Genomic DNA, 16,333 nt, shown 5'->3' with positions numbered 1-16,333 from the left:
TGGTTTTTCCGCACATTTATGCTTTTGCTGTCTCCCACAGAATACTAGCCGAGACACCGGGTTGGTCATTGAGGTCTAAAAACATTGTCCACTCTCTTTCAAAGTATTTTAGGAAGTCTGAGTCTTTTAGTAATGATGTATTTAATCTCCAGCATCTAGTAGGAGCGCTCATAGTTTGGTTAGTGAGAAAAAGAGAGACTGGGGCGTGGTCACTAATGGTGATAGGGTGTATGTGAATGTTTGAGATGTCTGATATGATTGAGTTGCTTGTCAAAAAGTAATAAATACGAGAGTAGGTGTGGTGCACTGGTGAGAAATAAGTATATTCCCTGTGAGTAGGGTGATAAGAGCGCCAAGCATCACAAAGACCAAAATCATTCATGTATTTCTTCAGTATCGATGTTGATTGAGACTCATGATGTCTCCCAGCTGGGCTAGACCTGTCCACTTCTGGATTAAATACTAAGTTTGAGGTCCCCTCCCGAGATCATACTTGTATCCAAATGTGCAGAGAGAGAAGAAAAGAAGGTGTGAAAGAAGGAGGGGTCATCAACATTCGGACCATATATGTTGGCAATGCAGAAATGTACATTATCAACAGATATGTTCATTATTATATATCTCCCTTCTGTGTCCGTAATAGTGTTGTGGAGTGTAAAATTCACCCTCCTGTTAATTAAAATAGCTACCCCTCTCTGTTTGGAGTTGTAACTTGCTAAATATGTGTGTGGGAACTGTGGTGAGTGAAGCGTATGGACAGCTGACTTGGACATGTGAGTCTCTTGTAATAAGACAATGTCTGCTTGGGTGTTCTTCAAATGATAAAAAATGTTTTGTCTTTTTTCTATCGACCCAACTCCCCTGACATTCCAAGTGACAAACTGTAGTGAGTTCATCCTAGAATAGCTTTAGTGATGTGTGTGTGAACAAGATCAAATGTGAAGTACAGTCAAACCTGTCTTAGCGGCCATCTTTATAGAACGGCCACCTGCCTATAGCAGCCACTGAAAAATCCCCCCCCAGCAAATTTACATGTTATAGACCCTGTGTATAGCAGTCACCTGTCCAACGCGGCCAGCAGCCACCCATTTTGTCTCCCTTGGTCAATATCTGACTGCATATAGCGGCCAAATTACCAACTCAAGTAGAAGCTTCATGCACGAAAAAGTTTCGTTTTTCAATCAATGAAGCCGTCGTGTGTAGACTTTAATTACTGAGTCCTAGCTCAGTCACAATCATTCACAAGATCCACACAAACTGTCAGTTGTTCCACATAAAAAAGCCGTCTTCTTTTGAGCTTGTTATTTCCTGGTCAAACATGTAACTTTAAGAGCATTTGCACCAAAACATTACCGCAAAGTATGCTGGGAACAGGACGTGCTCCCAGCGACGCTACAATAATAAAAAAAAAAAAAACGCTAGCATGCATGCGACAGCGGGAGCAAAACTGAGTTTGGTTGTACTTAATTGAAGTATTTTAGAATGTACTCACGTTATTTTTCATCAATCCTCATCCACAAATCCATCAAAGTCCTCATCTTCTGTATTCAACACAAAAAAGCCGTCTTCTTTTCCGTTCGCTACTAGTCTGTTAACTTGTCAGTGTTATTCAGCTCCGAAGCAAAGAAGGAAACTTCTCCTGTTGCTTCTGCCAACTTTATTTATTGAACGCGGCCACCAGACAGCAGCTCAGAACACACACACATCTCTCAGCATCGTCTCTCCTTCCTGCTTGCCCACAAGGCAAAGGTTAAACAAGCCCCACTACATAGCTGTCCAGCCAATGCCTGTAAGAAATGACACCGTTTATTTCCTGGTGTGCACTGGTCAATACTGTAATGCCGCTTGTTGTGGGGAAGGAGAGACTCACGTCGCCGATGCACTTTAATGGCTTTATTAACAGCGGAGAACACTGCAGGACTTTACATCCACGCCAACATAAACACACTTCCCAACTCTCTCCAAACTCACAGCTAGTACTGAGCCTAGCTCTCCTGCTCGGGACGCCCACCGTCACTTCCCGTCACTTCCTGATGAACTAAAGCTGTAATGACACTTAATATTAAAAACAAGCATAAGACATTACTAGCACAGCTTTGTTCTGTGGATCGTGGATATATTCTATCAGTTATTATTAAGCCTCTAGCTTCCTTTTAGTAAGTAAAAACCTTGGCTATGATTGCACTACATTGTCATGTAGACCTACAAAGTACACTTGGAAGAATAAGAACTGAATAAATGTATTGAAACTGATGAGGGGTAGGATTAAATAAGCTTTGCTTCTTCCTACTCCTTTTTGGACATGCAAAATTATGAATTGTACTATGTGATGTGCTACTATTTGACTCATGCATGTTCAGGATTAAAACCATGACCCATGATAATAACAGACCTAGTAGTGTTGTACAACTTTTATCCGCAGTCTGCAGTGCCCTCTACTGGTCAACATTATTATTACATTTTCCCCCCTTTTTTTATTTTTTTTCCTCTACTGGTCAACATTCAAACTGGACGCCAACCTGTCTATAGAGGCCACCTGTCCATAGCGGCCACTTTTGCAGACTCCCTCTAGTGGCCGCTATAGACAATTTTGACTGTATGTGTACCTGGAAGTAAAAATCATGGGAGTATATACAGTACATTTAAATGTATGCTTAATTTGTACATAGGCAAAGTGTAACATAGTAATCCTGAATGAACTAAGCCAACTAAAGTGAGGATGTGATGTGGGTTTATGCATATGTGAGATGAGCGTGCTTGTGAGTGGGGGTGATATCAATATCAATTGTAGAATATGATGTGTGTGTATTAGTGTGAATTGTTTGAATTTGGTTGGGTTTGGACTTTGAGGGTGTATGATGTCACTGTGAAGAGATGCTGATGAAGGAGACAGCTGGCAGACAAGAGGATATGTGACATTATGAGAAGGGGAGAAAGGGGGAAAGCATGACACAGAGGGAGGATGGGGAGAGGAAGAAAGAAAGAGAAGAAAAAAGGAAAGAAAGGCTGTGCATACATACAGTGGGATGGGGGGGAAAAAAGGGGGGTAAAGTGGGAGCAGACAGTGACATTGTAAACGCTACAAGAGTGTGCGCTGCGAGATAGAAAGAAAAGTTACCTGGTTGAAATAGTTGATTAGTTGCCTTATCAATACAGCCATGGTGTGACTTCCCGGTCGCAGTAAAGTTGTCCATTGACGAAGAGTTTATCCACCGTGATGACAGCTCGGCACCCCTCATCAATGAACTTCCTCCGAACAGGGAACAGGCGTCGGCGCCTGTCGAGGATTTCTCTGGGTAATCGATCGATGATGCTGAAGTCCATCCCCTTCAGTTCCCGGCCTCGGCTCTTCACCTGTTCCTTCTGCTTAGAATGTTCGAATTTCGCCACGATGGGTCTCGGCCTACGGTTCTCTGGCTTCTTGGCTCCCAAGCGATGGACGCGGTGAAAAGTGATGTTTTGGATGGCGTCCACTGGGAGTTTGAGCTGTCGCGCCATGAAGGCCCTCACCGATTCTTCAGGGTCTTCCTCGGATTTTTCGGGAATTCCAGCGAAGACAAGATTGTCCCGCATGCTCCGGGCCTGGAGGTCTAGGATCGTCGCCTTCATGGTTTTGTTCTCTCGGGCAAGCTGTGAAACTCCGTCGGTAAGGGACTTCACCGACTCGCGGAGGGCTGCGTTCTCCGTGACCAAGGAGACGATCTGGTTTTGGCTGAAGTCCAGAGATTCACGGATGGCCTGGATTTCTTTGTGAAGCACCTCAACGAGAGCGAGGCGGCCGTCCAAGCAAATGAGCCTCTTATCGATGGAGTCGAGGATGTCTCTGGTGGAGATATTTCTCCAGTTGAGTCCTCCGGGCGGCTCCGCTTGGGTTGTGGTGTCTTGGGTGACTTGTCCGATTTGCCCATAACTACGCGATCGAAGCACCCGTCGATGTACTCCTCCAGATCTTCCAGTTTTTGGCTTGATAAGGCGTTTAGGGTGTTTAATATGCTGGTTTTGTGTCGAAATACTTTGCGGATGTTTTAGTAGTTGATTGTTTTTTTTCAGAGCGCTATGTTCCGCTTGTCTGTGTTCCGCGTGTCGCGCACACTCTCGCGAGATTACAGCATCACGTCAGCAGTACCCACTTCTTAAGAAGAGCGTTACATGCTTTTGTGTGTGTCCAATAAGACGAGAAAAAGGTGCTGGGTTTGTCGCTCGCTCTTTGCTTTTTTGAAAAGAGAAACAAAAGGGATCTGACTACCCGACCTAAGTAAGGTTTTTAACATTGTCACTGTAGTCATAAAATAGCAGCCCTATAGTCACCTTTACACTCCAATTACCCAATATAGTAGACATAATAAGAGGAAAATAAGACATAGACAACCTCTATACTACCCTCTAAGTACGCTTTTTAACATTGTTAGAGCCCTAAAGACATGAAATAGCACCCCTATCGTCACCTTTACACTCCTATTACCCAATATAGTAGAGATAATAAGAGAAAATAAGACATAGAAAACCTGTTTACCATCTTCTAAATACACTTTTTAGCATTATTGGAGCCTGTAGACATGAAATAACACCCCTATAGTCACCTTTACACTCCTATTACCCAATATAGTAGACATAATAAGAGAAAAGAAGACATAAAAGACATAAATAGGACATAATACACACGCACACACACACTAGCCTACGGTTTGTTTGATTGGTATGCGTACTACATGTTTATTTAGTAATAATAGTTATTTACTTGTATATTATAATTAAATACACACGCAGTTGTTACACACAACCACTACTAACCTGTGAAAATACTGCAATTTCTTGAATGATGGTGATGATGATGCTACATAAATACGTGTAGCCAGTCCTTTCTCTTTGAATGTGTGAGTACAATATGTCTTCTGAATGCCTCATATTTGTATTTTGCTTCACTTAGCCATTTTTATGCTGGAAAATGCTTCATTTAGGCCAAAAAAAACATAGAATTTTTTTAAGTATGCATTTCTTTGACAAATAATAGGCCGCAGTTAACTGCGAAACTGCGTTATGATTTTTTAAAACGAAATATATTTGGGAAAACCGCAATTGAGTGAAGCTGCAAAAGTCAAAGTACAAATAAATGAATGCATGGGAAACACTGCTATCTTTTACTGACACTGTGCCTCTTTTTTAATGACAATGTAGTGCAAAAGACTGGAGAAAGTGTGTCTAACAGCAATAAAAGTGTCGATTTCGTTGCATTCCTGTGCAACGTGAACATGGTCGTTTGAGTTGCTTTATTATGAGAGTGTGCTGACATGTGACTTTAAAAGGCTTGCAGCATCTGGTGATGGTAGTGTACTGTACTAGAGAACAGTTTCACACAGACGAGAGCGAGTTGCATCAGGTTGACGCCAGCGTGTTATCATTGGCCTCGTGACGGCGCCAGCTGTTGCGCCGACTCACTCTGCTTACCTCCATGGCGAGGAGGCCCAGGCAGCGCTGTTTCCTCGGTGATTAGCCTCGGCAGCACCGCTTGAACATCAGCGCCTCCATTTTGACTCTTTGTTAGGTGTGTTGGGGCCGCCCCATGTGTCCGTGCCTGCTATCCCGTGGCGACACTATAATTGATCAGGTACTGTATTTGTGTTAAATGGGTCATTTTGAGTGGCAGGAAACACTTAGTGCAGTCTTCTTTTCCACGTGGATCACTGATCTTTCAACATTTTTATTGTTGTAGCAATTTAGTCCTTTGTTGGTCTTCTTTGGATGGCAAACTATTAGATCATCTACTAATCTGTCATGATACCAACCTCAATTCCAAGTACGTTTTTTCACATTATTCGAGCCCTCTAGACATAAAAAAACACCCCTGTAGTCACCTTTACACTCCTATTACCCAATATAGTAGACATAATACGAGAAAGTAAGACATAGAAAACCTCTTTATCACCTTCAAAATATGGTTTTTAACATTATTAGAGCCCTCTCGAGATGAAATAACACCCCTAGAGTCACCTTTACACTCCTATGACCCAACATAGTAGACATAATAAGAGACAATAAGACATATAAGATATAGAAAATCAGTTTACCACCATGTAAGTACGTTTTTTAACATTATTAGAGTCTATTGTTGTCTTAAACCTTCCTCTTTTGGAAAAAAAAACTTTTAAGGGTTTTTACTTACAACTTTTCACTTACAGTATCACTGAGATGCTGTAAACATCCAGCAGCAACACAATGTTTTGGCATGACTACTATTTGGATGAAAAATCTACTGAACCAAGTCGATGATCTACCTTGAGAAGCGTTTGTTTGCTCTGTTTTAGCGGAGAGGTATCACCCCAATAAGGTCACGTCCAGAAATGAGACTGACCAGCGAGAGCTAGCTTGACATGGCTGGCGCCATGAAATATAAATGTCGTTTTTGTGAATTTACCGTTTGCTTTCAAAAATGGAAGAATGTCGAATGTAATTACAAACAATATATAACATATGTTAGGGACCCTTTAAATATAATGTGCACGTTATAGTACATGTAATAGCTCACTATATTGATGAGTTATAGTGGCTAGTCCCGTTATAATGTGTTTATGAGCGAGGACAAACAGGAAGCGCCCCATCTCTCGCATCAATAAATAAGGTTGCACCAAATCTGTCTGTGGCGATCCAATTTTCAAAAAAAAAAAAAAAAAAAAGAAGTAAAAGTTGTGTCCGCAATCAGCAGCGTGGGCTCTGACGACAACGAGGCAAGCGGCGGAAATGAAGGCTTTCACAAACACAAAGACCCAAAGTCCTAGCTGAACGTTAACACGCTACGTCAAATATTTGTAAGTATTAATAAAGTTCATCAACAGTATCTACTGCATCCATTTAACACAGCAAAAATGTGGGGGGAAAAAGAACAAAAAGCTGGAACATCATGAGGAAAAAATGTTAATAATACACACTGTCACCTATATATGACAGCTTTCCATGTCTTAAAAATATCATAAAGTATCAAAATGGACCACGCATCCTTTGATTTTTCTTGATAAAGAACATATATGGACGTAGAACATATTTGATATAGAACATATTAAAACTGTAATGTAAATAATGAAAATGAAAGGAGTGAGCTTCCTTTGATTTTTTTTTCAGTCTGCGACCCTCGTTGGGAAACGTTTGGGCACCCCCGATGTAAAGTCCACACAAAGACCAAAACACAAATAATACTCGACTCTTGAATATTGATGGTTTTTAGAATGTCCCCTAACAAAACCAAAGTAGGTGGTGTGTTTTTTAGCATCTCTGTGTCGTTTTTAATGTCTGTGCTCCACTTTTGGACTCGGCACACATATTTCATTTTTATGTCCATAAACTAGCAAGCAAGCACGCTTTGCTGTGGGGTGAGTCCCACGCGTATCACACACACGCGCACACACACGCAGCAAACAAACCAGTTCAATAGCAACTACACCCCCCACCTCCCGTTTAACATGTCAGTAAAATCATTCTGCGTGTTTGTTTTTTTACATTGCCCTCCAGCGGAAGCAGAAGTGTGAGCGATAAGTCCAAAAGGAGGATGAGGAGTAAAAATGCAGGAGGGAGAGTAGAGAGGAATGCTGGTAAGCCAATAGTGGCACAGAGAGTGAGAAAGGACGAATGAAGTAACGGGAAGTTAGCTAATGCTCTGCCACAGGAAATGGAGTTTGTCGGGGCGGATTGAGATGCATAGATAAAGGTCGCCACGGTATAAGCGTGCATGCGCATGCGTGCGTGCGAGCGTACAAGTGAAGAAGGAATTCCCCCACCTCTACTTCCCTGATTTCAAGCATGCAGTGTGTGAAAGAGAGACGCAGACGTGTGTGCTCCATGTTTTTGCCCTGTATGGATGCGTGTCATGTGACCTTATGTAACACTTTCATCTGTTATGAAAGTGTAAATGAGTCACACCTTCATTACTGTACTCCAGTCCAGCACCCTGTCATTGGGTGTAATGATGGACTGTTTTACTGACTGTGTGGACTATTGCCAGTCTTATTCGGAGGCCTTCTGCATTTTGTGCAAGGTTGTCGCGGTCATAAATTTTACGCGAGAGCAGCGATTACACGAATTAAATTACATGTCTTTGTTACGCACACAAATGTAGTCGCAGGTAGGCGGGGGGAGTCACTGTTGATGTACTACACTGCTGATGGGGATGTCATACAACTTCATGTCAAAAAGCTCCCCCTGTAAGTACAGCAGTTAAAGTGTGGAATGAAGAAACTGATCAAGTACTTCAGGACTGCTTTGGCTGCACAAACTGGGATGTGTTTAAAACTGCAGCGGGGAGGGAAGATTGTACTGTTGATTTGGATGAATATGCTTCTGCTGTTACTGGCTACATTAGCACATGCATAGAGACTGTTACCACCACTAAGTATTACAGAAAATACCCTAACCAAAAACAGTGGATGAACTGTGATGTAAGGGCTAAGCTACGTGCTCGTTCGACTGCATTTGTCATGGGCACCGCTGAGGACTACAAAAAGGCCAGATATGACCTGAGGAGGTCCATACGAGAGGCCAAAAGACAGTACAGACAGAAGCTGGAGGGCTACTATTCCACCTCAGACCCTTGGCGCATGTGGGCGGGGCTCCAGCACATCACAGACTATCGACAGCAGAGTAGCGTAGCCACGTCCAGCCATACCACACTTCCTGATGAGCTGAATGAGTTCTATGCCCCCTTTGACACCCAAACTCCTGATGAGCAGAGAGGGTGGCTGGACTTGGGGAGCACACAGGACTCACCTCTCATGGTGACATCAGCTGATGTGCGCAGGGTTCTAAACAAAACAAACCCACGAAAAGCAGCAAGCCCAGACAACATCTCAGGACGTGCACTTCGGGTTTGCTCATCAGAGCTAGCTGATGTGCTTGCTGACATATTTAACCTGTCACTTGCACAAGCATCTGTACCGACCTGCTTTAAGTCCACCACCATAGTGCCCGTACCCAAGAAGAGCAACGTGACCTGCTTGAATGACTATCGCCCTATAGCACTCACTCCTATTGTTATGAAGTGCTTTGAAAGAATAGTCATGACCCACATCAAAAAGAGCATCCCGGCGGCAACTGTGGACCCTCTACAGTTTGCATATCGCCAGAACCGGTCCACGGATGATGCAGTCAACACTGCCATCCACACAGCCCTTTCTCACCTACAGGGCCAGGACACATACGTCAGAATGCTATTCATAGACTATAGCTCTGCTTTTAATACAGTCAGCCCCCACAAACTCACAAATAAGGTCCTCACACTTGGCCTGTCACCCTCCCTCTGTAACTGGGTGTTTAACTTTCTAACAGGCAGGCCCCAGTCAGTCAGAGTCCACAATCGCACATCCAGCTCAAGAATTGTGAGCACTGGGACCCCACAGGGGTGTGTGCTGAGTCCGCTCCTCTACACGCTCTTCACCTACGATTGCGTGGCCTCCCAGAACAACACCAGCATCATTAAATTTGCGGATGACACTACAGTCATCGGACTGATCACTGGTGGTGTTGAAACATCATACAGAAGAGAGGTGGCGGACCTCATAGCTTGGTGTCGTGATAACAATCTCCTTCTCAATACAGATAAGACCAAAGAGATGATAATTGACCCAAGAACAAGGGAAAAGGAGCCGCATAGACCCCTGTTTATTGATGAGACTGAGGTGGAGAGGGTGAAAACCTTCAAGTTCCTTGGCACACACATCAGCGAGGACCTCACCTGGTCTCACAACACCCAACAAATTCTGAAGAAGTCCCAAAGGAGACTGTACTTCCTGAGAAGACTGAGGAAATTTGGCATGTCCACCACAATCCTGAGTTGCTTCTACAGATGCACTATGGAAAGTGTCCTTACCGCCTCCATCACTGTTTGGTACGGTAACTGTACAACACGTGATAGGAAGGCACTCCAGCGGGTGATCAAGACCTCACAGAACATTGTTGGGGCAGCCCTCCCCTCACTGCAAGACATTTATAAAACTAGAGTCCTACGAAGAACACACAACCTCATCAAGGACAGCACACATCCACAACACTCATTATTCACACTCCTACCGTCAGGCAGACGCTACAGGAGTTTGAAGTCCAGGACCACAAGGCTGGCAAGCAGCTTTTACCCACAGGCCATCAGGCTTCTCAACGAAGCACTCACACACGCCGCACGCAACACACGCACACGCTCATAGCACTTTATTTATTTATTTATTTATTTATTTATTTATTTATTTATTTATTTGTATTATTTATTTGTATTAATGTCTCTTCTGTTTTTGTTGCTTAATTTATTGGTATATATGTTTATGTGTTTATGTTTCTTATGTTCTTTTTCTTGTGTTTTCTTTCTTTTCGTGGGAGAATGAACAGAATAAGATTTTCATTGCATGGTATGCAATGACTGCTGTTTTACCATGCACATGACAATAAAACTCTCTTGAATCTTGAATCTTGAAAATCCCAACTTTCCCTTTAAGTGTAGTTTGTGCACACCTGGAGGTAAGAAGGACTGGAACAAATGAGGATTTCTTGATTGGTCCTAATGAAATATGATGACATGACTACTAGCACATCACTACTACCAGGAGAACCACAGTATAGAGGGGGAGGAGCCACCTGATGTGGCCCAGCAAGGTGCACTGTTCTCGGGCACACGCTCCGAGCAGCCGGCGTGCCGCCACGGAGGTCTCTGGCAAACCTTTTGCACTTTTCAAAGGCTGCGGCGCTGCCATTTCAGGTGGCTGCTAAGGTTTTTTGTTTGCTCGATGGTATTTGGTACAACCAGCACGCAAGTGTCTTCCTCGGAAAGTGCTTGTTTATTTACAGGTGAGTTCAAGGGAAGTTACGACAGGTCGTTAACGTCACAGGCAGGAGAAAAAAGGACCGCTTGATTTGCTCACCTGCACAGTACGGGTAATCTCGACACACAGAAGCGTTTTTTTTAAAATGATCAGTTATCAGAGCTATTTTTAATGTTAAATGGTTTGATGTCATAATTCCCTCATACTGGTCCCTTAATTATTGTGCACCCCTAATTCCCATGATGAATTGTGTGAACGGGTCAATGAAAGTCCTTGAGTCCCTGAAAGGAAAAGTGCACTTTTTTTGGAAAGTTGCCCATCATCCATAATCCTGATGTGAGACATCTTTGCAAGACATCCCAGTGCACAACAATGTCCATATAGGCATGCTTGGAGACGCTGAAGAAGGTTGCCAAATAGACAAAAGCTCCCACAGAAACACACCAGAGTCTTGTCAGAAGCATGGAAGATGTTATGCTTGGCTGACTAAAGTTTTCTTTGGAATTCCACCCTGCTGTTGTTGTGGATTGGTTGACAAGATTTTTGTGTTTTTCTTTTCTTTCAGCATCTCTCGGATAAAAAGGCAGCAAGTTGCGATGAGAGTGAGCAACCCTGGCAGAAGAAGTGACTAGAGCGCTGGGGGGCGGGGGGGATCGAGGAGAAAGCAACAAAGACAAAGACTAGCTTGATGACAAGATGAAGCCAATAAAAAAGCAGGGCCGGCGTTCCCCCCCCTCTACCCGGGCCAAAGGGGGGAAGCGCCGTGGAGCAGGTGAGGCCACCGAAGGAGGGGAAAAAAGAGACTCTGACAAAAACCGAGACCTGCAAGGCCAAGATCCCTTCTCTTTTTCATCCCACTCAGAGTCCTCCGACCCAACCAGAAACCGGGACTCTTCAGACGGCGAATCGCTTGTCATGGACTCTGCGAAAGAGGATCGACCAGCACATTGGGTATTGAGCCACAGCGATAGCGGCGGCAGCAGCTGCAGTAACAGTAGCACGCCAAGCGCCAACAGCAGTCCTAACCCCACGTCCAGTCGCAAAACCGCCACCTTCAAGGCCCGCATTCCCAAGAAGAAATACACATCAGAACACTGCTCAATCACTGCTGCCAGTAGCCATAGCAACGCTGTATCCAGCACGCCCCCTCCTCTTCTGCTGAGCAGTGGAGCCCTCAACCAGGGATCATCGTGTTCAGGTAGTCCTGACAGCAGCAGTCAAAGTCGCAGCCTGATGGCGGACTTCCACGACTTGACCACCGTCAGGGAGCCACCTCAGGATGGTTCCCCGGGACCTCCTATCCTGTCACTGCGAGTGGAGAGGCCAGGAGGGGTAGAGGTGGCCCGGGATGCAGAGCGAGTGTCTCCCAACCCCCTGCCCCGCTGCTCCTCCACGGACACTGCAAGTGAGCACTCTGCAGACCTGGAGGTAGTGACAGATGTTTCCCCATGCCCGTCCTCCAGCCTGCCCGACGCTCTGTCTGATGCTCTGGCCAAAGGACTCAAGAATCAGCGCATCCTCGCCCGACAGCTCATGAGAATAAGTGACAAGGATGGAGGAAGCGAAGGGAGAAACAAAGGGAAGACTTTAGGCTCGGTGTTTCGTGCCGGTGTGGTCCGCAGAGTCAATGGTGAATATGGAAGCCTGGAGGTGCAACTAAATGGGGAGAAGGCACTCTGCCGTTATCCTTATAGACACAACAGCCCACCAGGGGCTGTAGATATCATTCTGGATGCTCCCCCGCCTGGTGTTGACCCCATATTGCTCGGCACCCGCGTCTGTGTGCCCTTTAGCCACGAGGAAGGTGGCGAAGGCCAGTGGTACCAGGAAGGCATGGTGACCCAGGTGGACACTCACCCAGCTGTGGCTAACTGCTACCGTGTCCTGTTGTCTGATGAACGAGCTTCATCTGCCAACGAACATGAGGATGGCAGAGGTGCAGGCGGTGCAACGCAGGCCGTGTGGGTGTCCAGACAAACACTCCGGCTCCTGGTGCCACCTTGGGACCTGGACTTACCATCAAGGGGGGCGGCGGAGGGCATGCGAGATAACGAAAGGGAGCAGGAGGACAAGGATGAAATGGACGTGGAGCAGGAGTTGTGTCGGTTAAGCCGCGGTATGATACCAGGTGTGGGATCTGTGTTGGGAAGGGTGTACCCTTGCATGGCTCCTTTGTCCTCCACATCAGGACACAGCATTACCACTCCAGTCACTCCGGCCTCAGTCCTCAGCCTGGCTCCTGGCCGGGAATGGGACATTGAAAAAGACTTTGCAAGGGAGAGGGATCTCCAGAGAAAACAGGAAAGAGAAAGGGAGAAGAGTGCGAAGCAACAACAGCAACATCATTCCTACATGCCACTCACCCCAGAGGAGGACATGGAGGTGTCCCACTTCAACATGGTGCCAATGGGGGCCATTATCCCGGTGGGCAAACCCATGGCACTGCCTCAACACCGCCACATTGTCTCTAAGCCCCCTCCCGGCTACCTCAATCCTCACCTGTCTGTGGTGCAGGGCATGGGAATCCCCTCTGGCCACCTGACCCTGAACCCTCACCCCCCTCCTTCCCCTGTCCTGCTAGGCCTCGACCCAGCCGTGGCAGCCGCGGCCGCTAGTGCTGCTGTCATTTCCACGCCCCAGCTCCAGCCCCTCCCGCCTATCTCCTCCTCTAGCACGCCCTCCTCCAGAGTGGAGAAAGCATCAGGAGGCGGCTCCTCTGGTGGAGGTGGTGGTGGATCTGGGTCAGGTTCCACTTCTTCCTCCTCTTCACGTTCACGCACCCCGCTGACAGCCGCCCAGCAGAAGTACAAGAAGGGAGATGTGGTTTGCACGCCTACGGGCATCCGTAAGAAGTTCAACGGGAAGCAGTGGAGGAGGCTGTGCTCCCGGGAAGGCTGCTCCAAAGAGTCGCAGCGCAGAGGATACTGCTCAAGACACCTGTCCATGAGGACCAAGGAGATGGAAGCCAGTGGAGGCATCCGGGAGCGAGGAGGGGCTAGCAGCACGGGGACCTTGACCCCATCTGACCTCCGACTGAGCGGGGAACGAGCCAGCTCTGAGTTTGACTGGGATGAGACTTCTCGGGAAAGCAGTGAGGCCAGCAGCCGCGGAGGAGATTCCCGCCCCCGCCTGGTCCTTCCTTCCCTTCTCCCCCATGACCTTTCTCGCTTTGACTTTGACGAGTGTGAAGCAGCAACCATGCTGGTCTCCTTGGGGGGTTCCCGTTCAGGCACACCCTCTTACTCACCCATCTCCAACCAGTCGCCGTTCTCCCCGACCCCGTCACCTTCCCCCTCACCACACTTCGGCTTCCGCCCGGCAAATTTCAGCCCCATCACTGCGCCGTCTTCGCGCCGCCACCGACAGCTGAGTGGCACCAAATTGGGCACTTTAGGCACAGAACGAGAGCGCCACCTCTCAGGCATTGTGCCGACTTTTCAGACCAACCTCACTTTTACGGTGCCCATGAGTCCCAGCAAGAGGAAGCTTGACACCCATCCGCCTCCTCCACTGCCAGCAGTCCAGGACTACCAGAACAAACATGAGCAACAGGGGGTGGGGGATCTGAATCTTGGCCCTGCTGCCTTCAGAGTTCTTTCTCCCCAGAGTCAACCCACAACCCCATCCTCGCTGATTTTCCCCCATCCACGTAGCACCACCAGCCGACCGCCATCCTCTGCTGCTTCGACACCCCCGCCCATGCTGGTCTCCCCAACTCCCCCCTCCCCGCTGCCGCAGGAACCTTCTCTGCGCCGCATCGTGCCCCTGCGGGACTCCCCAGTTATTGTCCGCAACCCAGATGTCCCCCTGGCCAAGTTCTCTGAGGACTCCCTAGCAAGGCAAGAGAGGAGTCGGTCCAGGGAGCTCATCCAGGCCCAACATGCGGCTCCTCCGGGCCTGCAGGCGCCTGTTCCCATCAACGGAGCTACCACCAATGGCGCGGTTCTGCTGCGCAACCCTGGTTCTGCTCTGGTCCTGGTCACCTCCAGCTCTGTAAGGAACACACAGTGTGGAGTTTTTGTGAATTCCACCGAGTGGTACGCTTTGGTTTTGCTAAAAATGGTACTATAGTGGTGTAATCTGTTCACTGGATAATTGTGGGACAACTGGAATGGGAATGTGTAACCCAGCCAACTGAGCTGTACCACTTGGTGGAAACATTTCTTCATGAACGTTTTGAACAAAATATGACACCTCGTTTCCTTCTGATCAGTCCTTGACCCCAGCCTCAGCAGGCCACGTCGCCCTCTCCAGCTCCTCCACCCCGGTCTCAATGTCAACCGCCGCGGGTCCCACCCTGTCTTTGTCAGGATCCGGGGGCCGGGAGAGGAAACCCGAAGCCAGTGGAGGGGCCCTACCTCAACCGGTTGCCTGCCACCCCACACCAACGGCCCTGCTGCCGCTCATATTGCCGGCCGAGTCTCCTCACCCTGCTCCACGCAAGCAAATCATCATGGGACGCCCTGGCACAGGTAAACAAAGCGCTCACCTTTACTATTCTTTGCAGGAGAGTTAAAGTAACTCCTTATACTCTTTACTGTAGTTCTCCTTTAATGTCTTATTTTACAAGCGTAGGTTGCCTGTTGTTCTTTTCTATACTGTATGTATTTGGGCAACTTTGGAAGCACAGTGTGGGATATACGTACATAGAGGTGTTAATCACCATTGTCATGACAACCAAAGCCAAACGCTTATGGCAAATGGATCTTTTTATGTGTCACTTGGGGTTTTTTGAGCGATTGATTTGGAGTGTTAAATGCCACAGTGGCTTGACATGCTGTTTCATTTCAGTTTGTGTCGTGCTGAAGACAAACGGTGACATTGTTTGCCAAGGAGAGCTGCCTGCCTTTTTCTTCATTTTAATTTTTCTACTCATTTTTACTTGAATATGATTACAGTGACATTATTTAGAGATGCACGATACTGTTAACGATGCTCCTCAAGACCAATACAATAATGATAACATTTTTTAAATTTAGATGTAAGTGGAGTCGAGGCAAAAACTCGGGCGTGGGAGGAGTTCGGTGAGGCAATGGAACACGACTTTCGGTCGGCCTCGAAGAGGTTCTGGCAAACCATCCGGCGCCTCAGAAAGGGGAAGCAGTGCCCAGTCCACAGGGACTGTTTACAGTGGGGGACGGGGGCCTGCTGACCTCGACTGAGGATATAGTTGGGCGGTGGAAGGAATACTTTGAGGCCCTTCTCAATCTCACTGACATACCTTCCATGGAGGAAGCAGAGGCTGAGGACACGAACGCGGACAGTTCCATCACCGTGGCTGAGGTATCTGGGGTAGTCAAAACGCTCCCCAGTGGCAAAGTTCCGGGGGTGGACGAGTTTCGCCCTGAATTCCTCAAGGCTCTGGATGTTGAAGGACTGTCTTGGCTGACACGTCTCTTCAACATTGCGTGGAAGTCGGGAACAGGACCTCTGGATTGGCAGACTGGGGCGGTGGTCCCCCTTTTCAAGAAGGGCGACCGGAGGGTGTGTTCCAACTACAGGGGATCACACTCCTCAGCCTCCCTGGGAAAGTCTATTCCAGG

At 47.1% G+C, this 16,333-nt stretch overlaps 1 protein-coding gene across 1 annotated transcript in view; it reads left to right on the top strand.

Moving 5' to 3' along the window:
• LOC129173189 (glycogen synthase kinase-3 beta-like) overlaps positions 1-16,333 on the top strand; it is a 79,013-nt gene that overhangs the window by 15,851 nt on the left and 46,829 nt on the right. Inside the window, exons 2-3 of the mRNA XM_054763874.1 lie at positions 11,356-14,783; positions 15,004-15,262. Coding sequence (XP_054619849.1) covers positions 11,487-14,783; positions 15,004-15,262 — 3,556 coding nt within the window. The 5' untranslated portion in view covers positions 11,356-11,486. The remainder of the gene's footprint in view (positions 1-11,355; positions 14,784-15,003; positions 15,263-16,333) is intronic.

This window comes from Dunckerocampus dactyliophorus, chromosome 20 (assembly GCF_027744805.1).
Source record: "Dunckerocampus dactyliophorus isolate RoL2022-P2 chromosome 20, RoL_Ddac_1.1, whole genome shotgun sequence".
NCBI lineage: Eukaryota > Metazoa > Chordata > Actinopteri > Syngnathiformes > Syngnathidae > Dunckerocampus > Dunckerocampus dactyliophorus.
Note: the sequence above shows the minus strand (reverse complement) of the source record. Positions and strands in the feature narration are given on the sequence as shown.